Source organism: Myotis daubentonii, chromosome 18, assembly GCF_963259705.1.
Source record: "Myotis daubentonii chromosome 18, mMyoDau2.1, whole genome shotgun sequence".
NCBI lineage: Eukaryota > Metazoa > Chordata > Mammalia > Chiroptera > Vespertilionidae > Myotis > Myotis daubentonii.
This window is the reverse complement of record NC_081857.1, coordinates 17769578-17796961: the sequence shown is the minus strand read 5'-3', so window position 1 is coordinate 17796961 and position 27384 is coordinate 17769578. Positions and strand designations below refer to the sequence as shown.

The window sequence follows — 27384 nt, the reverse complement described above, 5'->3', positions numbered from 1 at the left end:
TAATTTGGAGAATGTACACAAAAATCATACGATTTTATTGTTCACAAATCAGGCAAAAATAAAAAAGTAAAATTTGAAAAATATCATGTATTTGCTAGAGAATGGGAAATTTGGATATAGTATTCTGTTGGGGAGAATGTGAACTGGTACTATGAAAGGTACTACTGGTTTATTAATATAGCAATGCTTATAATTATGTATCGTGTGGTTAAGACGCTGGTACTATTAAGATTTGAATGCTCTAGCCTGATGGGTGTGGCTCGGTGGTGGAGCGTCGAACTATGAACCAGGAGGTCACAGTTCAATTCCTGGTCAGGGCACATGCCCAGGTTGTGGGCTCCATCCGCGTTGAGGGGCATGCAGGAGGCAGCCGATCAGTGATTCTCTCTCATCATTGGTGTTTCTATCTCTCGCTCTCCCTTCCTCTCTCTGAAATCAATAAAAATATATTTTTAAAAAAGAAAAGATTTGAATGCTCCTATGCTCCTATGCTGTCATGGAGCAATTACACCTTCAGCATTTAGAGCAGGAAGCAGTCCTGGTGTCCAAAGGACGGCCTTTGCATGTGGAGTTTCTCCTTCGATGATAATATCTAGATGATATTCCCTGCAAAGCTGTGATGGCAGAAAAGCGAAAACTACCTAAAGCACCACCTTAGGAAAATGAGTAGATAACTCACAACACGGTCATATTAGGAAGCACTGTGCAGCAGTTAAAAAGAGTAAGATCAAACTCTATGTACCAAAATTATCTCCATAGCTATTGTTGAGTGAAAAGTAGAACAAGAACACAATGCTATTTATGCACAAAAACATTAGATTCCCTTGGAAATACATTTATGGGTGAAAATATTTAGGAAAACGTGGGAGAATACAAACCAAACTGATAATGGTGAGAGGTCTAGAGAGAAGACTCACATTAGGGGTGATAAACCAAGAAGCCCTTTCCTTATTGTAATGCTTACATTTTTTACTTCTTTAAATTATTATGTTACTTGCATAATTAACAATTAGTAAAAGTTTTAAAGTTACTTAAATTTGAATAACTGTATCAAGTATTCACTTCCTTAAACAGCTAAAATGCATTAAACTAAGGTACTTTGTTCTCTTAGCTTTTGAGAACTTTATAAAAATGTCATGTAAGAAGTAGTAAAGGATGCTAGCAAAGAAATGAAATGTGTTTCCATTTAATCTTATAGTCTGACTAGTGGCTTATTAATAGAGCAGTGCTTCTAATTAGGTATCATGTGGTTAAGTCACTGCAACTTTTTAAAAACTAGCTGTGAGTATTCCTAAAAAGAAGATCAATGGATTTTAAAGAGATGACTCTTGGGATATCATAGACTTTAATAACCATAATGTTTGAGTATTAAGTAAAGCTGTTGCCAGTTGTATAAAGTGAGCATTTAATAGTCAGTAAATGGCTCGGTAGCAGAAAAAGACTTCCTAGACAACTATATATGAGCTGCTTTTGTCATAAATATCTTTCAGTATTTATGATTAAAAAACCATTCATATTTACTATAATATCTACTTTTTAGAAAAGTTGGCCTGGTCATTGTCTTCAGTAAGTAATAACCATTTTTTTCTATTGTGAATACTTTTCCAGATATTGATATAGTGATAATTGGTTCAAAAATAATATTGCTTGGCCTGAAAGCTCCTATACTCTTGGTTTTTCTTTTCTAAATGATGGTAGAAATATTGGCTGTGCAAACCAAAACCAAAACCAAAAAACAAAAAATACCATAAAAAACAAAAGCCAAACAACCAGAAGAAGAGAAAGAGGAAGGGATGAATGACTGAAGCAGATAATGATACTGCCAGTTTGCTATTAATATTATTCAACACTTTAAGTTCAAAATGAAGAAACTCTTCATCTTAAAGTGATAATTATCTCACTTGCATTAGTGGAGTAGTTTAATAATTCCATTCTTCTCAGTAGGAGTACCAAGCGCATCATTTTTTTCTAGATTTATACTAAAAAGTTCAACTTTGATTTTTAACCTCATATGACAATGATTTTTGTTGTGGTTAAGAAGAGAGGAAATATAGGAAAATTAAAATAGACTCATGGAATAAAATTTTATTTTTTCTAGGCCTTTATTTTTGGGTGATCCTCACATTGAACTTCTAGACAGAGGACAAGTTTTACATTTAAAGAACGTGCAAAGAAGTGACAAGGGGCGCTACCAGTGCGCTGTGTCCAATGCGGCTGGCAAGCAAGCCAAGGATACAAAACTGACAGTCCATAGTAAGTGTGACTTTCTATGCTTTTTATTGGTATCAGTTCTCAGTATGAGTTGAAAAGCAGGGTTCACTCTAATATTAACTGTTCTTTTTTTCAGACTGAATAATTTAGAATGCTACTTTAGAATAAACAGTCTGTCTCTATGTGTTTTAGGCTAGAATGTTGCATCCAGTTTTAATGCATTTTATCAATAAGGATGGACTTTTTTCAAGCGGTTTAGTGGTTTTTATATGATCTCACTTAAGAGATCACGGATTTCCTAATTGATTGGTATATACATAGACCAATTGTTTACATCCTTAAAGGGACATATTAAAAAGGCACAGTGCATTTTAATGTGCAGTGTGTTTATAACCTGTATCTTTAACAACCTTCCACAAACGGAAGGACGGGTCTCAGAAAAAGTATACGTAAATTAAATTGAAACTGGAAGTGGCATTTATTTGGCAAATTTAAGCAATAGATGGATGTTCTACTGTTCTACTGTCAACTGGAAATGTTCTTTGAGTTATTTTTCTCAATTTCACAAATACAGTCTTTTTAAGTATAAATGCTATTCCTTTGTAAAACATTTATGGAGGATAGGCAGTTGTTTGAACCCGTGTTTTTGGATTCATTGACGTATCATCTAATTAGGCTACCCAGCTGATTTAGAAAGTCTTCATCATTTCCATTTGCATCAAGGCCTGACAAACATTGCTGAAACTAAAATTTGAGCTCAGAAAATATATCCACTGCAAATTTGCAGCAGAATCGAGTGCATGGGAAATGTATTAAGCAGCTGACCATACTTGTGATTCAAACAACAGAATGACTAACACAGTATAAATTTTGCACTTAAATGCTGTTTTTGTCTGCTAATTTTGGGTTGAATTCATTTAAAAAATTATCAAGCTAATAGCCAAACTAATTTCCAAAATCTTCCAGTATTCAGTACTCATATTTGAAGACAATTCTTCTCATTCAGAAAAAAATTGAGTCTAAGTTTTAAGTTCAAAAAATTATAATGTAACTTTACCACCATTAAGAAATTAAACTACTGTATTGTAGGAAAAGTGATTTTATACACCTTCTACTTCTGAAAGAAAATGAAACTGCTGACGTTTAAATTCAGAAGAGCCAAAAAATATACCTTGAACACTAATATGTTCAATAACATATTAATATTTTGCACAAAGTGTTTGGTAATAAATAATATAAGCAATAAAGATAGACTTTTGACGCCTTATATTTTAATAAGCTTTGTAAATTTGTCTTAGTCTTTTTCAGCCTCACCCATATTTTTACCACCATCAGCGTTTTTTTAATTTTTGTTTTGTTTTGTTTTCTTTTACCATCAGTTTTAACACATCTTAGCAGATTTCCCCGTCAGATTATAATGGATTTATGTTTTTTCAACTTCTTTGAAAACATTTTTGTTTGTAATTTTTATACAGAATATTCATCACTTTCTTCAGAGTTAACATTGAGTCCTCAAATAAACAAAAAAAAAAAACCTAAGTGATGTCATTAACACCTGTCAATTTGTCAAATCCAAGAATAGTAGGTCTCGCCATAAATTATGTGTGAGAAAAATTTGTGTATGTGAATGTCTGTCACTGTGAACTAGTTCTAAGAATGGTTATCAGAAAACATTGAGGCACTCTGCTCAGCAGCCAGGTCTTGTTTTCTAATATCATCTCCACCAAAAGGAACCAAGGCTTCTTGGAGAAATGATTAATTCCAGGACAGGGGCAGGAATATGCAAGCAGCCTGGGGCATGTAGTGGGACCAGAAAGTTCAAAAGTACCAAAGTTATAAAATAACATGGGTATGTCAAAGGGACATAGGAGCCAACTGGAATAGCTTCCAATGGACGAAACTGGAACAATTCAAACAACAAAACAAATAATATATATTAGATTATAACCCAAAATATACATTAAGTTTTGGGGAGTCTGTGTTGATATAAATACGATTGGATAAATTGAAGAGGAGTGACAAATCTCCCATATAGAAGATTCCAAATAAATTATATAGGTATTCCCCTCTCAAGGACGTAGAACGTAACTTTACTGCATAGGTATGAGCTGGGGAGAATGATTCCTTTCCAAAGACAAGGGGGAAAAGGAGCAACTCTACACTCCAAGAAACCTAGCGAAAAACTGTCTTGACCAGGCTGTCAAAATAGCATCATCGAGGATAAGTGTGCTGACAGCAGGTACCCTTGATTGAGAAAGTGCTTTACCTCTGTCATCTTTCTCCCAAAGACCCATAACCCTAGTCTAAGCATAAGAAAAACATTCCACAAAACATCCTATTCTAAAATAAAATAATGTGGCCGAAACCGGTTTGGCTCAGTGGCTAGGGTGTCAGCCCGCGGACTGAAAGGTCCCGGGTTCGATTCCAGTCAAGGGCACGTACCTGGGTTGCAGGCACATCCCCAGTGGGAGATGTGCAGGAGGCGGCTGATCGATGTTTCTCTCTCATTGATGTTTCTAACTCTCTATCTCTCTCCCTTCCTCTCTGTAAAAAATCAATAAAATATATTTTTAAAAAATAAAATAAAATAATGTGAAGGCACTAAGCGCAGGCACATGCCGTTTGGTTTCTCTTAAATCGTTGCAATTATAGCGCAGTCCTGGAATGACCACGTTCAGAATATGCAGCAGTTTCGAGCCACTTGAGTTGTTTTCCCGACAGCAGAATCCTCATGTGGTGTGAGAAGCCAGGCATGCGGTTGCTGAGTTATGGAAGAGACACATGTAGCCAATTAGATGAGTAAAGTCCAGCGAATGAAGTCTTGGCAGGTCCAAGAAAAAGTAAGAAGCAACAGTTAAAGACGCCACAGTGATCACCAGTAGCTGGTTCTGAAAGCACTTAGACCTTTAGTATTTCTTGGGGGCAGGGCCTGCAGTTGTACCACCCCTGACGATTTTGCTCCCTTGGCCCGGTTTGAAACCTATTTCTCTCTACTTTAAGTGGCGTTTCGTTTTGTTTTGCTTTGGTAAATGTAACGTTCTTAGACTGTAATGTCTACTGGACTTAAATGAACCCCTGAAACGAAAGCTGTGATGTTCTGCTTTATCCGAAACCCAGAAGGAGGGTGATAAAAATGGACAAAACAGGCAAGTCATTATCAGCAGCTAAATCACAGGCTTCCTCGTTGTCTTTAATGTGTATTTGCTTTGAGTGCATCATTTAAACACCTGTCGCATTTAAGATGTTATGCAGCTGCTAAAGCCTCGAAAACTTGTTTCTGCTCTGAAATCCTTTGTAGTTCCACCCAGTATTAAAGGAGGGAATGTCACCACAGAAATATCAGCATTGATCAACAGCGTAATTAAGCTGGAGTGTGAAACACGCGGACTTCCGATGCCAGCTGTCACGTGGTATAAGGACGGCCAGCCGATCATCTCCAGTTCGCAAGCACTTTATATTGATAAGGGGCAGTTTCTTCATATCCCTCGAGCCCAGGTCTCTGATTCAGCAACGTACATGTGTCATGTCAGCAATGTTGCTGGAACTGCTGAAAAATCGTTCCACGTGGACGTTTATGGTAAGGAACATGTATGTGCTTTAATCATCTCTGTTTCCACCTCTGCCTTCTAATGTGCCAAGTTCCAATTCCTTCACTAATAAGGTCCTGGTGGATTTGATCATTTTCAATATGCATGGGTAGGAGTTAGAAGAGTTTGTCCCATGATTTGGCAAAAATGTTTTTAAAAGTTACCGTTAGCAGGGACTGGTCCATTCATTTGGCCAACCATTTGGCCGTGGCACGTAGGGCTTCCAGACCATTTGACTTTTATGCAGAAGGTAGAGGCATTATCAGGACTAAAAGCATTCTCTTCTGTTTGCCCTTCAGAAGCCAGACATGGTAATATCCCACAAATATTTAGAATAGCTGTAGATCGGCTGAACCAAGAAATTCTTTCCTCAACAGCCTCAGCCGGGGACGAATGGTAGGAGTCCTATTTCATTGGGACTCAAAGAATTGCTTGAAATATTACTTTTTTCTCACAGTTCCTCCAATGATTGAAGGTGACTCGGCTGTACCTCTCAATAAGCAAGTGGTTGTTACCCATTCACTGACATTGGAGTGCAAAGCTGCCGGCAGCCCTCCGCCAGTTCTCACCTGGTTAAAAGACGGTGTCCCCGTGAAAGCCAGTGACAATGTCCGCATAGAAGCTGGTGGGAAGACGCTAGAAATCACGAGTGCCCTGGAAGTCCATCGGGGGCAGTATGTGTGTGTGGCGACCAGTGTGGCAGGAGAAAAGGAGATCAGATACGACGTTGATGTCTTAGGTACCTAAGGATGTCACTATCTGGAGTCTCAGATTCATAGCCAAACCTGACTAGTTTATTAAAGCTTTTTTTTTTTTTTGCCCTGCCAGTGTGGCTCAGAGGTTGAGCATCGACCTATGAACCAGGAGGTCACAGTTCAATTCCCAGTCAGGACACATGCTCGCTCTGGTTGTGGGCTCGATTCCTAGGAGGGGGCGTGTAACCTCAGCTGATCCATGGTTCTCTCTCATCATTGATGTTTCCATCTTTTTCTCCTTCTCCCTTCCTCTCTGAAATCAATAGAAATGTATTAAAGTTGGTTTTGGTGTGGGGTTTTTTTTTTGGGGGGGGCAGGGGTCGAGAATAAAATAATCTGCAGTAATAAAATAATTTAATTTTCTGTTCAACTCTGGACTGCACATTACTGAGTGTTGGATTTGTCACTAGCGTCCCAATATCCAAAGCCACATAAAGCTTCCACTGGTTTTGGTAGAATCCTTTGCGTTTGTAAGTGCATAGGTGCATTTTACATCTGGGACCACATCTGCCTGCAGGCAGGGAGAGCATGGTCTTCCGTGCCGAGCACCGGGATGGAGAGCAGGAAGCTTAGTCTATGGGTCTCGGAAGTCATCTTGCAACCCTGAGTCTTACTTCTTTTAAATCAAAGGCTTTTATTATTATGAAAATTAGCAACATAAAATATGAGTCAACTTTATATTCAGATGCTATCAGTAACACCATAGTGCTAGATGAATTGCGAAAAATCCGCAATGTGTCAAAAGTACATTCACCGACCCAGGCAAGTGTGTATTGTAAAATGTATTTAACATTTCAAATCCCCTTTGTGTACCAGTTACTGCGATACTTACCAACTTAGTGTTGCTTAAAGTGATGCTGTATTTTCTTTCTTGTATACATTTCACTGCATGTTACATCTCTGCTGTTTTCTAGTGCCGCCGGCTGTAGAAGGAGGAGATGAAACATCTTACTTCATAGTGATGGTTAATAACTTATTGGAGCTAGACTGTCAAGTGACAGGCTCTCCCCCACCAACTATCATGTAAGGGTTTTGGTATGTCTATTAAATACCTCCCACTTTTTTATTTGAGTGTTTCAGAGCTATCTTGAAAGAGGTCCTGCGTAGCTAAAAAGTGGTTGTATAAAATTACGTTCTTTATATTCCTCTTTTAATAGACATACTATATACAAGGCGACTTTTAATTGATACTCACAGGGTCTTTAAATCTGCTCAATTAGAGGCATTCCTTTTATGCTCTTAGAAATTACATCTCCAGTTTATAGAAACAGACTATTAAGCAGTCTGGTAACTCTTCCTGGGACCCTGAAATGTTTAATGAACAACTAAGTAGAAAGAAATGTACCAGACATATTAGGGAAATAGTTAACATGCATATATGTTTACTGATTCTATTTTCTCATTCCTTCATTCACAAAGCATTTCTTGAATATTTATCTCTCATTTCCAAAGTGCTATAGGAAATGAAATTAAGGAACAGTCAACTAAGGGAATAAAATATGTTCACCTATGATTATAAAACTATATGGAATGCTATATCATTTCAGGGTTTTATTTTACAGATGTTTTAGGATTGTGTTCATTTCACTAGTTAATATTATTTAAACATTTCAAGTGAATAAAATTTAGGGGCATTTACCTCGCTTTATAACCTAACATTAACAGATGAATGAAGAACTCAAGACATGGTTATTGGGATCCAACAATATGCTAACCTCTGTGTTAGCCTGGGTTTCTTTTTTTCCTTTCCCCATGTACAGTTTATTTTATAAAGTAAGAAAATAGGAAATTAGGCAGATGCATAATTGAAAATTTATATATGTATATGTATAAAATATATAAATAAATATAGTTTCTTTAAGATATATATACATATACACACATATATATGCATATATGAATATATATATGAATATATATATATATATATATATATATATATATATATATATTCCAGGGACTTAATCATTTAAATACATATCCATACTTATTTTCGCCATGTTTCTATAGGTGGGTGAAGGATGGCCAGCTAATTGATGAAAGGGATGGATTCAAGATTTTACTGAATGGACGCAAACTGGTCATTGCCCAGGCCCAAGTGTCAGATACAGGCCTTTATCGGTGCGTGGCAACCAACACTGCTGGAGACAACAGGAAGGAATTTGAAGTGACTGTTCATGGTAGGCTGAAGAAGGGACAAGAGCATTTCATTTAAAATTAATCTTTGCATTATTTCATTAGCTAGTTCACATTGTAGCTCTGGATAACTCTTGAGGTGTGGAGAATAATGTAAAGAATGTGAATTTGCGCCCTGGCCAGTGTGGCTCAGTTGGTTGGACGTTTTCCATGCTCTGAAAGGTTGCTGGTTCAATTCCTGGTCAGGGCACACGCCCAGGTTGCAGGCTCGACCCCCAGTAGGGGGTGTGCAGGAGGCAGCCCATCAGTGTTTTGCTCTCGTGTTGATGTTTTCCCTCCTTCTCCCTTCCTCTCTCTCTAAAAATCAATAAAATAAAATAAAAAGTGAATTTGACCTGGCTGGGGTTCTCAGTTGGTTGGAGAGCCATCCTGTATACCCCCAAAAGGTTGCAGATTTGATCCCAGGTTGGGACTCACACGGGAGGCAACTAATCGATGTTTCTCTGTCACATTGATTGTCTGTGTCTCTCTCCCTCCCCCCCACCTTCCTCTTTCTCTAAAATTAATGAAAACATATCCCTGGGTGAGGATGAAAAAAAGGGGAATTTGAATTAAATAATGGTAGATTTTTAAGTCACTTTATTAAACACACTTGCCCAAGAGATACCATGTGAATGCATAGAGAACTGAAATGTTAGGATATTCTGCATAGAATGCCAGGTCTGTGGAATGATCCTAAGTAAGATAAAAGAGGGAGGCAGAAAATTCCCCATCAGAGGGTTATGTCAGCCTTGAAGGGTTTCGCCAAAACAGGAGGGAGTGTGAATAGAGTCATTTCCAGAAATGGAGGCTGAGGGTGTTATGCAGGATCCGGGGCATCTAAGTGCATTCACAAAACTGGCACGTGAGTGTGCAAACCATTACTGCAGCGACAGAAGCAACTTTCTGGCAGGTTATTATGTGTCTCACTTGCCAGCAGAGCCTGGGAAGGAGGGACTGGAACGAGAGGCCGGGGAGCCATTTGGAAGTCATCGCAGAGGTTTCTATGAATGTCAAGTTCATTTTCCCCTCTCCATGCAGACGCTTTTTCCCTGCCTTTTCAGTCCCGTGATGGAATATAGCGATCCTGTTTCACAGTCTCAGTTCCAATTCCTGAGTGAGGGAAGCTGGCAGGGCCAGCTTAAAGCAAGTGGCCATCCTGGCTTCAGTCATCCTTGCCGGGGGCAGGGTCACCCACTATAAGTATGGGTGCTGGTTTAATGAAGGAGCTGTGGAGAAGGGGAGGGTCATAATAAAGAGGGAAAAGGTGTGAGTTAAACATACATGTGGATTGCTGTTGCTGCAAATATATTGTACTCATTCTTTTGAGAAGTAGGGTTTTATAATGAAGAAATAAGTACTCGCTAAAGTATAAATCAAGTGCATGGGGTAAAAATATTTCATGTTTTGTTTACATTTTTACAGTTTCTGGTTTCATTCTGCATACAGATTTTTAAGTGTCTGACCCCACTGATTATGGTTTTTGGTTTCCTTCCTTCCTCCCTCCATCCCTCCCTTCTTCTCTCTTTATCCCTCCCTCCCTTCTGTTCTACTTTCTTCCTCTCTTGAATCTAGTTCCTCCAACAATCAAATCCTCAGGCCTTTCTGAGAGAGCGGTAGTGAAATACAAGCCTATCACCTTACAGTGCATAGCCAATGGCATTCCCAATCCATCCCTTACATGGTTAAAAGATGGCCAGCCTGTGAGCACTGCCCAAGGAAACTTCAAAGTAAGTAGAAATATTAGTGACCCCCAAATGAGAAAGCTACACAGATCTCCCATGAGTAGCACATACTTCTTTCCCAATTGTAGATTTTCCTGTTGTACAGATTTTGCCGAAAATTTATTGAAACAATATGTGTTTTCCTTAGCATTTTTAAGAGCATTTCACTTAATATTTTCATATGAAGAATGGAATTAATTAAAAACTAATAACTTGAACAGTCATATCCATTTTTAATTTATTAGTTGGTGCTTTTATTATTTTGATTGATGACTATCTTAACTATTGAAAAATTGGTGTTTTATGAATGAATAGTGTTCATCAATACTGCGTATCCCCAATATGTTCACCATAAACTAAGATTAAGGTAAAGACATATCTATATAGACCTAACTGAAAAATATATTTTAACCAGTGTTATAAGCTTCAAGAAGGCAGAGATTATATAGCTTGTATATAACTGTATCTCCGTACATGTTTGTTAAGTATATAGATAGATGATAGATAGATACATAGATTCCAAATCTAGATAATTTAAATGATGCATTTGAAATCCAGATTAATACATACCGCTACTAGGTTCAAGTTATTTGATTAATGTGTGTATGAACTTGGCTTGTAATAAGTTTTCAATAGGGAGGAATGTGCTGAGTTCTTTTCTCAGTACAATAGGTGGATATCTGATCATTTATTGTTCCTATTCCCAATCCAACGGAAGGAATCTTAGACTTTGGCTAGTGAAAGATTTAGTATGTAGCCTTCAAACATAGTGCAAGTAAACAACTGTTTACTGGAAATAGACATTTATTACATAATCATACAAAAGTATAATTGCACAAGTGTAAAGAGTAATTTTAAGAGAAAATATAGAGAAGTATGACAACAGATAATGAGAAAAGCCTTTAAGCATGTGAGTGATTTATGGAGAAAGCCTGTGAGCAGAGATCTGAAGAATACATAGGAGTTAAATGGGTGAATTAGTGGAAGAGAACTAGTAGGTTAATTCAGAGAAGGTGTACATAGGCAAGCAATTTAAAGTAAAGGAGAGGATGACAGCTCTTAAGACCTGAAAGCAGCCAGTGGAATAGGAACAGAGAGCAAGAATGAGTGGTATTAGGGGAGACCAAAGTGAGTAGGTAGAAAGTATTTAAGGAATATTAAAGATTTCATTTTCACTGCAGAGCAATAGGAGATCTTTGAAGGGCTTTAAGAGAGGAGAGACATGATCAGGGTTGCATTTTAAGTAATTACCCAGGCTCCTCCTGGAGAATGAATTGAAGGATCAAGAGTAGATATGCGGAAATCAGTTAGGATTTATTTGTGTGGGAGAGAGAGAAGATAGAAATTTGGACTCACATACTGGCCATAGAAATGAGGATAGGTGGTTAGATTTGAGAGTTATTTATTGTTTATATTATTAGGGCTCAGTGATAGATTGCTTATGAAAGGTGAGGGAGAGAGAAGTGTCAAGGGAAACTGAGGACTCTAACCTACACAAATGCATAGATTGTCATGACACTCAGTGACATAGGAGACTCTGGAGGAGGACGAGTGTGCGGGGCGGGGGGGGGGGGGTGGCGGGGGGACAGGGATGGAGAGAGACCTCTGATTTGAGTTTTAGATTTTGCGGGTTGAGTTGACTTTGAAACAAACTAGTGAAAATGTCAAGTAGACCATTGAATATGTGTTCCTGGAGCTCAAAGGCGAGCTCTGGCTGGAGATGCCGACACTTAGATGATATTTGAAACCATGGTCACAGTTGATTTGATCCAAGGGAAGAATAAAGGGTAAGAAATATGAGAAAGAACTGACTGAGTTCAGAGTCCTAAGAAATCATGGCATTTAAAGGCTATGTACAAAAGTCCAGAAGGGAATATAAACATATGAATGTGCTGCTTAACATATTTAGCACGTATGGCTGGAGAATAGTGGGAGTTTACATGGGAGTGTATGGAGAGAATATCATTTGGGGTCAGAATCTGGTAAGCCTAGAGGGCTATGTTGAGCTGGGATTTCATTCTGGGCAAAGTAGTGAGCCATGAACAAGCTTTGAGGGAGGACTGGTAAAAGGATCAAATTTACATTGTGGACAAATTATTCTGGCAACGGCATGCAAGATAGATTAAGAGTTTGGGAGGTTGGAGACACTGGAATATAAATTAAGCTATTATAATCCCACAGTGGCTGTGAGAATGGAAAATAAGGGATCTGAGAAACATCGAGTGGTATAGTTAATAGGAGAGCCATAGTGGGCTCCAAAACCTAGACGACTGGGAGAAGAGTGGGTGCCATTCAACAAGGTTGGAAGCGTGCAATGGGAAGTAGGTTTAGAGATACAGGAAATAATTATAAGCTTTGTTCGGGACATGTTAAATTTTGTGTGCTAACCTGTCCAGCAGATAGTTGGAACCACAAGTGCTGAGCTCAGGAGAGAAGTTGAGGCCAACACTGTAAATTTAGGAGTCTGCACAGGATTCTTCACTGAAGCCAAGGGTTTGGCTGAAAACTATCAGAAAATTAAGTTTCCTCTTTCTGGGACAGATTCTGTAAAGTCATCTAAGGAAGTCAGAGAATGAGAACTAAGGGAAAGTACTGTGTCTTAAAAACCCAGAAAGTAGAGTGATTCAAGGAAAAGGTCAGTCAACAATGCCCAATGCTATAGATGATGAGAAGAGAGGATGAGCTCACTGCATAGGCTGCTGGGTATCTGTCATTGGAAGTTACCGGTAGCCTCTGAGTAGAGTTTCAAAAAATAACCACCGAATCACCAGTTCCAACATGATGAAGGACAGTTGCAATAAGTTTATGAGGGATGTAAGGAAAAACAGGAAAATATTTATCTGGATTTTCGTTAATTACACTTTATAATTTTTTACTTTTTTTCTGGCACCCACGACCATTTAATAATAATAAAAAAAGATTGTTGTTTTAAAACTTTTTATGAAGTGTGATATAAATGTGACTGTGTTTTCTCAAATAGCTTAAATTTTAATCACATAACTCATAATGCTAAAGTCTTTTATTCAGTGGAGTTTTATGACTCTACCAGCAGGCTAGCCTTAGGTTATTTTGCATTTTCCAACCAATAAGAAAAGCTCTTTAATAAAACGAGTCTATTTTCTCGTGCAGGATGAAGTGATCTGGCTCTAATCTTCTAAGAGAAAATGAAGATACTGGCATAAAAATATAATTAGATATCATAAAGTTAAATGAGTTTGTCTATCTCTACAAAGGTTTTCAAGTCCAAGATTAAGTACCAAATGCTGCTATGCTTTCTGCTCCCAATTAGATACAGTCTTCTGGTCGAGTTCTACAAATTGCCAAAACCCTGATGGAAGATGCTGGCAGATACACATGTGTGGCCACCAATGCAGCCGGGGAAGCCCAGCAGCACATTCAACTGCACGTGCATGGTAATGCCATCCCCACGTCCTGACAAAAGTATATTTCTTTGCCTTTTTATTTTAAAACACTGTGGGCTCATTTTTATTGAATTACACTGTTAAAAAGAATAAGTGTTTATTTTAGTCTGTATAAAAAAACTTAGGTTTTTGTTTTATTTACATTATTGTAATTATAATTGCTCGTCTTAAGATCTTTAGTTTTCAGGTTGACAAATGGGATATGCCAGAGCTCATAAATAAATACACTAGAATACCCCCTCCTGCCCCGTGCACGAATTTCGTGCACTGGGCCACTAGTAAATAAATAAATAAATACACTACCCTATATTGGAAAGTATTCGAACTCTGTTGACAACTTTCTGCAGAAAACTTTTGTTGAAAAGTTGCAAGGTTGTTCCATAGGGCTGTCTGTGATCTTCTTGCCTGTAAGAGGGATTTTGTGAGCCGAAGCTAACCTTGACACAGGATCTTCTCTCATGGTGACCAAGGACCACCTCATGAATATTACAGCTTCACAGTAAACTTGAAAGACTGACCTTGAATATAAGACTTCAGTCCCTGGAGAGTCATCAGAAAGGGCCAAGAAATACAGACTTGGACTTTACTGAGTCAGTCAAGGATATTTGTAGAGAGTTATTCAAGATCTCCACCTATGCAGTATTCATTTTCTCTAATTCTAATTGCTGTTAAATCATTAATTAATTAATTAATTAATTAATTAATTCATATATTCACTCCACATTTACTAAACCATTTAACCTAAAAGAATGCCTTAGCACCTACCTTAATTCCAGGTACATAGTAGGTGGTCAGTAAATATTTAACAAATGGAAGAATAAACAATAAGTTAATAAAAAAATTTAGAACATTGAATTCTTCTAATCTATTTCTTTACATGTTTTCTTTAAATTGGCTGGTTAAAAGATTCAAATGATCAGTTCCCTAAATGTCCCCAATAAACCAATTTATTCTCTCCCCAGTTCCCTAAATATGAACACCTAAGTTATGGATGTCATACACACAAACCATGTTCCTTAAGAGGATGATTGTAACCATCTTGGAATTAGCTTACCATGCTTAAGGCTTTGGTGACAGGCTAACCCTACTCTCCCTTAAATGGCCTTGAATTTACCTTGTTCCTCCTAAAGCCTAATATCTGTCCCCAGGGTTCTTTGGCAGCTGTCTCCAGCACTTACTCAGATCTGCGCTTCCATCCAAGAGTATGCTGGGGTGGGCTTGCTCTGCTTTCCCCATGTTCCTACCCAGCGGCTCTTTTTTTCCTCCTGGTATAAACTGTTTGTCTTCTCCTTTCCAACGTTTCAGTCCTTATCTGGTCTCCATTGGCTAAGAGGACACAGGGAAGTGGGATAGCTTGTTATGTTGCAATCATCTCGTGCACTGGGGTCCAGCTGACATTGGTTTAAATTCTGTGCTAACTGTGATCTAGGTTACCTGGAGCAAACAAATTTATTTTCTCTGAATATCTGACTTGTGGAGTGCTTTTGAGGATTAGAGGCGTTCGATATAAAATATCTCCCACCTCTACTCTCTCAGGTTATCAAAAAGAAGGATGTTTTTGTCCTCTAGAGTGACTTAAAGTACTTAAATGATGATTCCATCATGAAGAACAGAGTGTATGTCTCCAGAACCAGGAAGAACTAAACTTTATTGTTTGGGAAACCCAAACTTTAATGTTCATAAAAATCGTACATGCTGCATGTTAAAAATACAACTTCCTGGGCCCAGTCCCAGGTCTTCTGAAACAGTGTCTCTGATACAAGTGGTCTGTGTGCCATTACTTGGAGAAACATTGGCCCAAACTCTAAAGACTCACCTAGAGTCTGGCCAGTGTAGTCAAGAATTACTGAAAACCAGAGTGCAGGAAAGAAACCAAGCATCCCATCCAATCCGGAGCAACAATAGAAGAGGAAAAGCAGAATCAATACACAAGTCTATAAACCGAGGGTCTGATTGTGGTAACACCGTGTATGTTAGCAGGAGATGCAGTTGGGGTACACACAGTTACATGGAAAATAATCAGAGAGTAAGGGACCAAGCTCGAAGACATCTGGGTCAATGTGAGAAGAAAGAACCAGAAGGTGAGTCAGGATTTATTTTAAGGATTTATTAAAACAATCTACTTTATATGAATAAAAGCAAGATACTATACTAGCTGAAAATGTTTCATCTCATACCATCTTGACTTGTCTGGATAACAGTTCATCAGCCTGAATTAATAATAAAGTGAACTTTAAATGTAATACTTATTATGACCAACCTGGAGGAATAGTTGGCTATGTGAATGTGACAGGAATCTGGAGAGAAAGCTGGAATATCATCTTGACACGCATGACTGCAATGGTGCCTTGAATACAAATGACTCCAAATTTTATCTGTCTTCTTTGTTACTTGTGTTATTAACTTCAGCAAGAATTGGAGATGTTAAAAAAAAAGTGTAGAAATTTCTAAGGGATTAGTAGATGACAGATTTCCAAAAGATCTCAGAGGTTAAAATGACAAGTTAATCTGATGTGGGAAACCACATAAGAATAGGGTGGAGAAGAGGGGTTTAAAGACACCACACATTGAAATACTAGATGTATTAATGGCTTTCTTCAATTACTGTAGAGATGATAACTCAGTTTCATAATAAAGTTAATCAATCTTAGAAATCAGTAATAGAAGCTTATAATATGAAAACCAAGAGAGGAATTGATTCTGTTATACTCTTGCTCTCTGAATGCTTCCAAAGTAATATATCTAATTCTGTTATTGTATATTAAAAGGGACACTGAAAAATCTATAAGAAAGCAGATATCCTTTAATTTAGTTCACTCATTAATTTATTCAATCAATTCTATAGTTGCCTTTTAGTTAAGATTTGTTTTTATCCCAATCTTTATTGTTGGGGTAATACATTCAGCAAATGAGCATCTATGACAATTGTCATCCAAAAGTGTTCAGTCCTAACAAACTCAGCCTTCCAGCTGTTAATATTTTTCTTTCTTATAAAAAAGACTAGTGGCCCAGTGCACGAATCCATACACATTGAAAAGAAGTTAATTAGAAGAAATATTTTAATATTGCCATTTGCCCTTTCTCTATAATAGAAGTGTCAACCAAATTCATGATCAACAATGACAGATGGAAACACACGCATGTGATTGGCACCAAGGAGAGCTTTCTATGTATCACACATGTGCGAGTCAACTTAGGCTTTTATATATATAGATCATAGATGATGCCGTTATTCTCAAGCATGGGAAAAAAGTCTTTCTAAAAGGTGAAGTAAGGGTCCATGGTCTCCTGGACTGAAGACCAAGTCATGATCATGAGAAGAGGAGCGTTCTTATGATTCCCTGGGTTTTCCAGGGGAGTTCTATGCATCACAAGAGGCAGAGACTCTCAGTAGGTGGTCCTCTTGATTATCAAGGTTTCATAATTCTGGAAGTCCTAATTCTCTAGACCAAGATAAGAAATCACATCTAAACCTCAGGTATTTGCCAAGTGAGACAGATGTTTCCACACACAAACAATAATATGGCTCAAGCATTTATTTCGTCTGCACTTAATTGTTTCCGGGGGAAAAATCAGCCACGATGAAGCACTCAGAAGTATTATGTGGTGGATAAAAGCCTGGGCTTTGAATTGGGTTCATATATTTCCAAGTGATAGCTGTAGAACACTGAGTTTAGATGTTAACTGTTTGAAAGTTCAGTTTCCTCACCTGTAAAGTGGGGAGGAAAATGATAATGCCATAATCAGGGAGGTTATTGTGAGGATTAAATGAAAGACTATGTGTGAAAAGCTTAGGCTGGTGTTTGGTTCCTAGTCATCATCTGTAAAAAGTACCTTAACCCCGTTTGAGCCAAACATATATTTGGCGCCTGGCCCTTCTCCCTGTACCAGCATTTTAACAAATATATCTAAAGTCCTTTACCGTTGGCCGGAAACCATCTGGGGTCTGTATGAGTTGTCTGCTGAAAACATTAATGGAGCTCCCCTTGATTTAATTTTATTATTTTAAAGTATTTGCTTGGCTAACATCTCCTAACACCCACTTAAAAAAGGTTTCTCTATCATTTCTGTGTTTTACTTACTAGCTCACTTGTGGCCTAAAGGAGACTTGGGAATATTGTAGGAGGAACATTTTCTTTTCTTTCTTCATGGGTAACTTCAGTTCAGGACTCTACTATACTATTTTCTTGGTATAGGTGAATTTATTACTCTGTCATAATCCTGGTGGTTGGGGAGGATTAACTCACCCATATTACTTTTACATCAGTTATGTAATAATTCAAATTTAACCAAGATTTGAAAAAGTCAATTCATGCCTTTGAGTGGTTGAAGTAATAGGCAGAATCTAGCCTATGATGTGTCCAGAAGAAGGTACTGTGGTTTTGGCATGATGTGGCTTTGGAGGAAGGAAAATAGTGGGGAAAAACCAACAAGTTGCATGGAATTCGACCTCCTGCTTGGAGTATGCAGACATTTTCTCATCTTTAGCATAACATACTGTTACCTTACTAATACGTCTGTCTAGAAAAGTGTTCACTTAAATTCAAATTGCAAGACTATCTCTTTAAATGCTAGAAGGGAATAATTGAAATTACATTTGTTGAGAAGACTATTTTTTTCCATTGAATGGGCTTGGCCCTCTTTTTGGAAATTATTTGACTTTAGATATGTGTTTATTTCTGTGATCTCAAATCTATTTTATTGCTTAAATGTCTTTACTTATGTCTGTACCACACTCTCTCTTTTGTTCATTTTCCTCCAGCTTTATTGAGGCATAATTGACAAATAAAATTGTACATATTTAAAGTGTGATGATTTTATATATGTATACTTTGTAGAAGGATGACTACAGTCAGATTATTTAACACATCCTTCACCTTATGTAGTTATGTGTGTGTTGATAACGCTTAAGATCTCCTCTCTCCCAGTATTATTGCCATGCTATACTTTAGAACCGCAGAGTTTATTCATCTTATAAATGAAGGCTTGTACCTTTTGACCAGCATTTCCCCATTTCCCCCATCCCCCAGCTCCTGGTAAACACCATTCTACTCTCTGTTTCCATGAGTTTAACTTTTCCACATATAAGTGACATCATATAGTATTTGTCTTTCTCGGTCTGGCTTATTTCACTTACCATCACGTCCTATAGGTTCATCCATGTTGTTTCAAGTGGCGGGGTTTCCTTCTTTCTCATAGCTGAATAATATTCTTCTGTGTGTGTGTGGGTGACATCTTTTATCCATTCACCTGTTGATGGACACTTAGGGTATTTCTGTATCTTGGCTTTTGTGAATAATGCTGAAATGAACATGGGTGCAGATATCTCTTTGGGAGACTGGTTTTATTTTATTTATCATTAAGTACTGGTCACTGGTCTTTTATTCCTAACCTGAGATACTGATTTTATTTCCTTCTTATATATACCCAGAAGTGTGATTGCTGGAACATATGGTAGTAATTTTAATTTTTTGAGGAACCTCCGTACTGTTTTTCATAGTTGCTATATCGATTTACATCACAGCAGCAGTGCACAGGGGCTCTCTTCTCTCCACGTCCTCACCAATTTATATGAGTGAGTTACGTGTCTGGGCTTCTTGCAGAACCACCCAGCCTGGAGGACGCAGGGAAGATGCTGAATGAGAGCGTGGTGGTGAACAACCCTATACAGCTGGAGTGTAAGGCTGCAGGGAATCCCTTGCCTGGTATGTTTACTTGTGGGCTCTATGACTTATTAACACTTTAAGATTTCTGGGAATAGTTAAATCTGTTTATGAGCATAATATAGTAATTACTAATAAAGAAAGGTTATAGATACATTTCAGGGTAGTATTTTCAAATTTTCATTACTTTAAATGAATAATTAATTGTCTTATTGTCCTTCCTGTGTCCACAAAACACATGCTGATATTTCATATACATTTATTTTGAAAAATATATTTTTATCTAGTCCATATTGGTTATCTTTTTTAAAAATATATATTTTTATTGATTTCAGAGAGGAAGGGAGAGGGAGAGACAGAGAGAAACATCAATGATGAGAGAGAATAATTGATTGGCTGCCTCCTGCATGCCCCACACTGGGATCAAGCCCGCAACCCGGGCATGTGCCTTGACCAAAATCGAACCTGGGACCCTTCACTCCACAGGCTGACACTCTATCCATTGAGCCAAACCAGCTAGGGCCATATTGGTTATCTTTACACATCAGTCATTTGAGGAGACTATTATTGTTTTTATTCTCATCACTAGTAAGTTATTCCTAGGAGTCAATACATATTTTGAGGCTAATAGTGGCTATATGTTTGGTTTTGATTAGATGTGAAGAGAGGAATATGTACAACAAAAAGAAATAGAACCAGTTAAAAATTTGCTCCCAAACAATATTGATGCATTAGAGACAAAAAAAAATTTTTTTATAAATTCACTGCCAGGACTCTTATGCTGGCTTGGCTACTCATGTTCTTCTTATGGTTACTTCCTCATAAAAATCTCTCTAAAGCAAAATTTAAACAGATTAAACTGAAATGATGAGCACAAGAATAAAGCAGTTGTTACTGTTTTAGTTAAGCTCTAATTTAGTGCAGGTATCGAGCTTTTCAAAGAAACAAATTAAACAGATGGGCCTCTCCCCTCTTGCCCTTGCAGTTATTACCTGGTACAAAGATAACCGGCCGCTCACAGGTTCCACCAGTGTGGCTTTCTTGAACAGAGGGCAGATCATTGAGATTGAAAGCGCCCAGATCGTGGATGCTGGCATATATAAATGTGTGGCCATCAACTCTGCTGGAGCCACAGAATTATATTACAGTCTTCAAGTCCATGGTGAGTGCTGCTTCTCCTGCATGCACCCTGGGGTAAAGAAACCTTCGAAATGACGAAGTCCTTCTATAAAATCCTAGTGTAAATATTTGACAGTGTTAGGATCCCCTTTATAGAAGAGTACAGTGTTCTGAAACTGATAAACGTTTTTATTTCCTGATTCCTATTAAAATGCTTTATTTTCACATGCTGTATCGAACTTAAGTTTGCTTTAGATGAATTGTTGAAATAGTTACCAACCCTCTTATCGGCAATGACAATAGCCCTGATTGTAAATACAGTACTGTCTATGAGAAGCTTATTGTTAAAAAAATGTTTCCAACTTATTATCTCTAATACTTTGAAGAGGAGTTGGTAGTTAACACACTAGAGTGGATACAGTGGAGGGACATCAACACACACACACACACACACACACACACACACACACACGCATGCACCCATGCACCCATGCACGCACACACAAGAGCCTGAAATCAAGAAATAAAAATCCACTCTGGTATCAAAAGCTAGATTTCCTACACAAAGTAACAAAACCTCATTTTCATCATCTGTAAGTTGGCGAGACTGATCATTGCCCTACTTACCTCACAGGATAAATGTGATTAGAATCCCAAATAAGAAAAGTGAAAGAACTCTCTGCCCCCTACCCCCCCCCCCCACACACACACATATATACATACCAAAACCCACCATGTGAAAACACTACTGTGGACATTACATATAATTTTCATTACTTTGAGGTGAAATTTTCTGTGATGTGAACATAGCTTATTTATTTGCTTATTTCTTTTCAGTGCCCCCATCCATTTCTGGCAGCAGTAACGTGGTGGCAGTGGTGGTTAATAACCTGGTGAGGTTAGAATGTGAAGCCAGAGGCATCCCTGCCCCAAGTCTGACCTGGTTGAAAGATGGGAGCCCTGTCTCTGGTTTCGCTAATGGGATACAGGTACTTGCTGTCATTCCTTTGGTGAAATCTACTACCTAACTGTTCAATACAGGAAGTACAAGCAGATAAAGCTGTTAAAGAGATTTGGAGAACAAGGATTCACAAAGGTTATCCAAAACCGCACACATATACATTCATAACTACTATGGACACACAATTGGGATTTCTAAACAATTTCTTAAAAGCTCAGTATACTTAAGAGTTCCGTTACAGCATATGCAGTGCTTTCTTTTAGATACTTTCTACCCACAACCTCCATTCCCTTCCACCTCCACATGAGCTACCTTCCACAAAGAAATGTTCACCAACACCAATAAACAGGAATTGCCTTGTGGAATTTATACTTAAATGGATGGAAGTAATAATGACTCAGAAAACCAGATAGAGTATATTTACTTCTACAAAATTATCAAATAAAAACGTAAGACATCATAAAGGCCACATTATAAGAAATGAAATTAGAGTCTGGAAAAAAAAAAAACTTGTTTTACACGAATTCAAAATTAAAAATACCAAAACACATATATCTCATTTAAAGTGTACTTTAATATTATTTTGTTTATCAGAAAACGTAGTTCTCTCACCATTCTGCTTCTTTAGCTTTTCTTAAAATTCCAGTGCTTGCAGAATTTGGGATCTTACGAGATGTAGAGTTAAGGTCATTATATTGGAGGTGCAACTAGATCAATGGGATAAAAGAGCCATGGATGTGACAAATTAATTTATTTGGCTGCTACTTTGCTGTTAATTTTAACTTCTCACTTGTTCTCCCAAATTAAAATTAGGAGGAGGTTAGCTCCTCTTTTCCCACCTCTGTCCCTCCTTCTCCCCTGGTGGCTTTCTCTTCCTCTGTAGTAAGTGTGGGTGAAATTGGACCTTCACTTGGTCCTATAGAGACAGACTTGTTTTCAGTGGTTATTACCACATTGGGTCCTGGCCTTCCAGTCTTCCTCCACAGAGAAGATGGATTAAGTGATGCTCACACACTTTAAAACAGCCAACTGGAAATCTTTCTAGAGACAAATGTCTATTGATTAATCTCAGAAAATAAGAGAAAAAGTCTGTTTGCACCTACTCTTCTCAGGGGGCATGTTGGTTATTTAGCTTTCTCATCTCTGATAGGTTCTGTCTGGGGGGCGCATCCTGGCTTTGACCAGTGCCCAAATCAGTGATACGGGGAGATACACCTGCGTGGCCGTGAATGCTGCTGGGGAGAAGCAAAGGGACATAGACCTCCGAGTATATGGTGAGACATTTCAACAATGATTTCTGCTCTGATATGGCTGTGTTTAATCCTAAGATCATTGAGGAAAGGAAAGGGAAGTTTTTGACAATAAAGAACTATGGGCAATAGAAATGATATTATAGGATTAATTCAAATCAAATGCTCCCTTTCTTCCTTATATTTATCTTTAACTAACTATCCCTTTTTAAAGGTCTGAGAAATTAAAGTGCGTACATTAATCATGTAAGGTGTGGGTTTTATGGAAGACAGCGCGAGGAGCATGACTACGGAGAGCAGCTTTGTAATTGGAAAGATACAGTCTCCTCACTAAAGCAATCATTTGTTCAAGAAGCTCCTTTTGCCGAAACCGGTTTGGCTCAGTGGATAGAGCGTCGGCCTGCGGACTGAGGGGTCCCAGGTTCGATTCCGGTCGGGGGCATGTGCCTGGGTTGCAGGCACATCCCCGGTGGGGGGTGTGCAGGAGGCAGCTGATCGATGTTTCTCTCTCATCGATGTTTCTGACTATCTCTCTCCCTTCCTCTCTGTAAAAAAATCAATAAAATATATTTTTTAAAAAAAAGAAGCTCCTTTGATCCATTCTACTCAAAGCCTTGGCTTTACTACCTTTTAATTATATTTACAATCAGCATATACTTGCAGTCAGCACTTGGTAGTCAATATTCTGCCTGTGAATTAAAGGCTACTTGAGATGCAAAAGTTAAACTAATCATAAACTTAGACAAAATTTAAGTTTTGGGTGTGTTTTTTCCCCTATCTGTTCATTGGCTGTAGGGTACAAAAGGGAAAGTCTGAAGCTAACAGCCCCCAGAACAAAGTTGGGGCCCCATTGGCCTCCATTCATAGATTACCCTGCTCATTCCACATTTTAGTATACCTTTGCATTTAGAACTTTGTCAGGCTTTTTTTTCGGGGCCTTTTTATATTTCTTGGTTCATGGAAAAATGAATTTGTTTCTTCTGTGGCTCCTCAAAGAATATCTATTTCATGCAGGCCTTCTCTTCTACATCCCACCTCACTTCCCAATAATTCACTCCTGTTCAAATATATTACTTATTTTTCAAATAAGTTATAATTTTTTAATAAAAAGGCCACTTGTTGCAATATGGATACCATGCATACCTCATTAAGCTGAGAACTCCCCGTTTGCATCAGTGGACTACCAAAGGGCTCTCTATGCATCTCTCCTGTTTCTTCGGCAGTGGACATGTGTCTATGTGAAACCTCCAGCTTTGCTGGTGCTCTCTGTCTGAGGGAGCAGATGGGCCTGAAATACTCATCCCCACAGACTCCAACTCCTTCCCTTCAAGGGCCTCTTTTGTGCTTTATGGAGAACTGGAATGTGCCAACCTCAAATATCCTTAGAGAATCAGTCAGTCAAAGCACGTGGCACAATAGCTCCTTCGGTCATCAGCACGCAGGCAGAGGGGTGACATTAGTATTTACTGGGTGTTAGTGAGCAATGAAAATTGGGGTTGGCTCCTTCCATTTCTACAATGCTTAGTGTCAAAGTGGACCTGGGAGGTGATCGGGAGTTGATGTTCTCCAGGACTTCCAAAGATGTGCATCACTATTCTTTGTCATTGGCTAAGATGCTTCCACACCATCCTTTGAATCTGAAAACCCGGATCTTTCCTGTGTTGTAAGATTCAAATTTCCAGCTAAAATGAGCATATATTTGAGAATGCATATATGTGTTTAGCATTTGAAATATATATGCATGGCAAACTACTGTAAAAATTAAAATGGGTTTGTCAGTCTGAAATTAGTTTCCAAACTGTGTTCTACTATTAGTATTATTTCCGTACATTATATTCCTATCTTTGTAACAGTAATATTGGCAATCTTGTGTCTAATTAGAGCCTAAAGAATGTGTATCCCCAAAGATAAATTCCTTTCAGATATACTTTGTAGAGTGTGGGGCTGGTAGGAGGAGTAGACGGTGAATAAAGTACCTTTCCCTACAGGTACAAGAGTTGGTCATTAACATTTTTTCTCCTGGTATAAATTCACAGTATGTCCTACCATATTCTGACAAGAGAATTGAGTTTTTAAATGAACTGGATTTCTGTAGTATCTTTTCTTTAAACTTAAGCTCAGAGAACTTTGTTAGAGATCACACATTCCCCAGCACCTCAACAAATATAACCCTATGGCAGTTCTAATTTTGGTAATTAGATTTAACTAGTATAATGCATAGGATGAGAAACAGACATAACACACCCCTTCCTAAGCAACAAAACCACAAAGCAAATTAGGGATAACATCTAAGAAAGCTGAGAATCTGAGGGTAGAAGCTTTTCTCTTCTCAGACTAAACAAAAAGCTGAAAATGAAAGACAGGACAAATAGATGTGTTTCAGTAATATATATCCTTGGCTGTAATTAGATTTGCTTTATGTTCCTTAAGAAACAAATACTCTACTTTTTCATTTTTCCTCTCAATTTAAAAAATCTGGTATCCTTTTGAACTTGATTTAACTCACTTAGCTGTAAAGAAAAGTAACTGAAAGAAAAATATTTGAAAATAAATTAGCATTCTGTTTTCTTGAATTATTTCTGACTTTTACACCTACACAGAGCCATCCAGAATTCATGCTCTTTAAAACAAACAAACAAAAAAGAATTCATTCTCTTTTGTTGCCCTGGCCGGTTCGCTCAGCGATTAGAGCATTGTCCTGTGGACCAAAAAGGGTCATGGGTTTGATTCCTGGTCAAGAGCACGTGTCTCCATTGTTCTCCATTGATCCCCGGCCCCGGTCAGAGGCATGTGTGGGAGGCGACCAATTGTTGTGTCTCTCTCACATTGATGTTTCTCTCTCTCTGTCTCTCTCTCTCTCTCTCTCTCTCTCTCTCTCTCTCTCTCTCTCTCTCCTTTTCTGTCTCTCTCTCTCTCTTCCTTCCTCTCTTTCTCCTCCTCCTCCCTCCCCTCCACTCTCTTAAAAAAAAGTCAGTGGAAAAAATATCCTTGGGTGAGGATTTTTTAAAAAAAGAATTCATGCTCTTTTGTAAATTCTACAAATAATCTAAGACAAATATAATTTCATACAGTTACGGCACTTTTTATCCACTGAGATCAAACAACTCAAAATTATTTCCAAGCTTTGAAATCAACTATTCCATTTAGGGCTTTCTGTGCTGAGAATCGCGAGCATATCTGTTTTCATGATACTTTAGGAAATGGCACTAATTGTGCTGATTTTGCCAACATTATAGTAGTTTTCATCTGAAACCGGACCAGCTGTGCATCTTTTATCTGTGTTCCGTGCTGAAAACAATCCCCCTGTTATGTGTTCCCCATGGATGACTTTAAGCTCATCGAGAGCCAGATGTCTGTGTGTGCCATTAAATTCAGCAGAAGGGGCATCACCTCTACACAAATGCTCCACTGGTCCATTCCAGTCATTGCACATGGCACGTCTTCCTTCAGCATCACTTCCTCTGGCTCTGGCACCTGCCCTGCATCCAGAAACAGCACAAGAAAGTGCTCTGAGTCCATTTCACATGCCTTTCCCTCTGCGGTAGGCAGGGTAGCAGAGAAACCTCCTGGCTCTAAGAACACACGGTCACAGTGAAAGTTGATTACATTGTCATTTTGCCGCATGCTGCAGTGTGAAGCCCGAAACAGTGGCTAGTGGACTATGACATTCTTCGGCACAAAGATTTTATGTCTGCCGAAGCATTTGGAAAGTTTTTTTTAAGAGTCATTTCAGTGAAATGTATCCTTTCCTGTAAGACAAAACAAACCAAAAACGAGAAATCTGACAAATTTCCCCTCATCCTAAATAGCTATGGGATTTCATGAGAAACGGCCGAGGAAATTCTCCTCTGTGAATTTTGAAGTGTCCTTTTTATAGCAGCAGGCTTGATTTCATCATTCGTTTGTGTATTTGAGTTATTATAAATACAGGCCTGAAGGAGTCCTTGGAGAGGTTATGGAGCCCACCCTCCCGTTCTTGGCAGGGCTGTACCTCAACCATCGAAGACAAATGACTGTTTACTTTATTTTTTAATACATCCAAAGGAAGGAGATTCCTTAAACTTCTCCAACAACACATTTGAGCATCTGACAAGCCTTCGAGCCAGGGAATTCAAATCTTAATCTCATTAACATTTCACATCATTTCCTCTTTTTATGTAATCGTGAGTGTGCTGTGCAGCTGGTCACTGATTTAGTTTGTTCTTTATTGTGCCATTTATCCCACATGGTTTTTATTCCATAAAAAGTTGATAAGGTACCATGGAAAACCACAGAGTGCTCTGAACTGCAAGCCTGAAGACTCCTGGCTCTGCCACCAGTTAGGGAGGTTATTTCAGATAAGCTGTTGTCTGTCACCCACTTGGTTTTGCACAGGGTGACTCGGTCGGACTGGAGTATCCCTTTCACCTTTATACCTCTGTGTTTTTATTTTGCCTCTGTTACAATTAAATTTATTTTCTTTTGCAATAAAACATAAATAAATATCAAAAGTGCATTTGCTGTAATCCGTTATTTCC

At 38.2% G+C, this 27384-nt stretch overlaps 1 protein-coding gene across 3 annotated transcripts in view; it reads left to right on the top strand.

The window, feature by feature from the left end:
- Positions 1–27384, top strand: part of HMCN1 (hemicentin 1) — a 378235-nt gene that overhangs the window by 224989 nt on the left and 125862 nt on the right. For all 3 annotated transcript variants that reach the window (XR_009449952.1, XM_059675580.1, XM_059675579.1), the window contains exons 30-40: positions 2099–2253; positions 5510–5788; positions 6256–6537; positions 7468–7576; positions 8564–8733; positions 10304–10458; positions 13742–13865; positions 19478–19579; positions 20523–20699; positions 21494–21645; positions 22768–22891. Coding sequence is in view for 2 of the 3 variants with exons in the window: in XM_059675580.1 (XP_059531563.1) it covers positions 2099–2253; positions 5510–5788; positions 6256–6537; positions 7468–7576; positions 8564–8733; positions 10304–10458; positions 13742–13865; positions 19478–19579; positions 20523–20699; positions 21494–21645; positions 22768–22891 (1829 nt within the window). In the remaining variant the exon portion in view is untranslated. The remainder of the gene's footprint in view (positions 1–2098; positions 2254–5509; positions 5789–6255; positions 6538–7467; positions 7577–8563; positions 8734–10303; positions 10459–13741; positions 13866–19477; positions 19580–20522; positions 20700–21493; positions 21646–22767; positions 22892–27384) is intronic.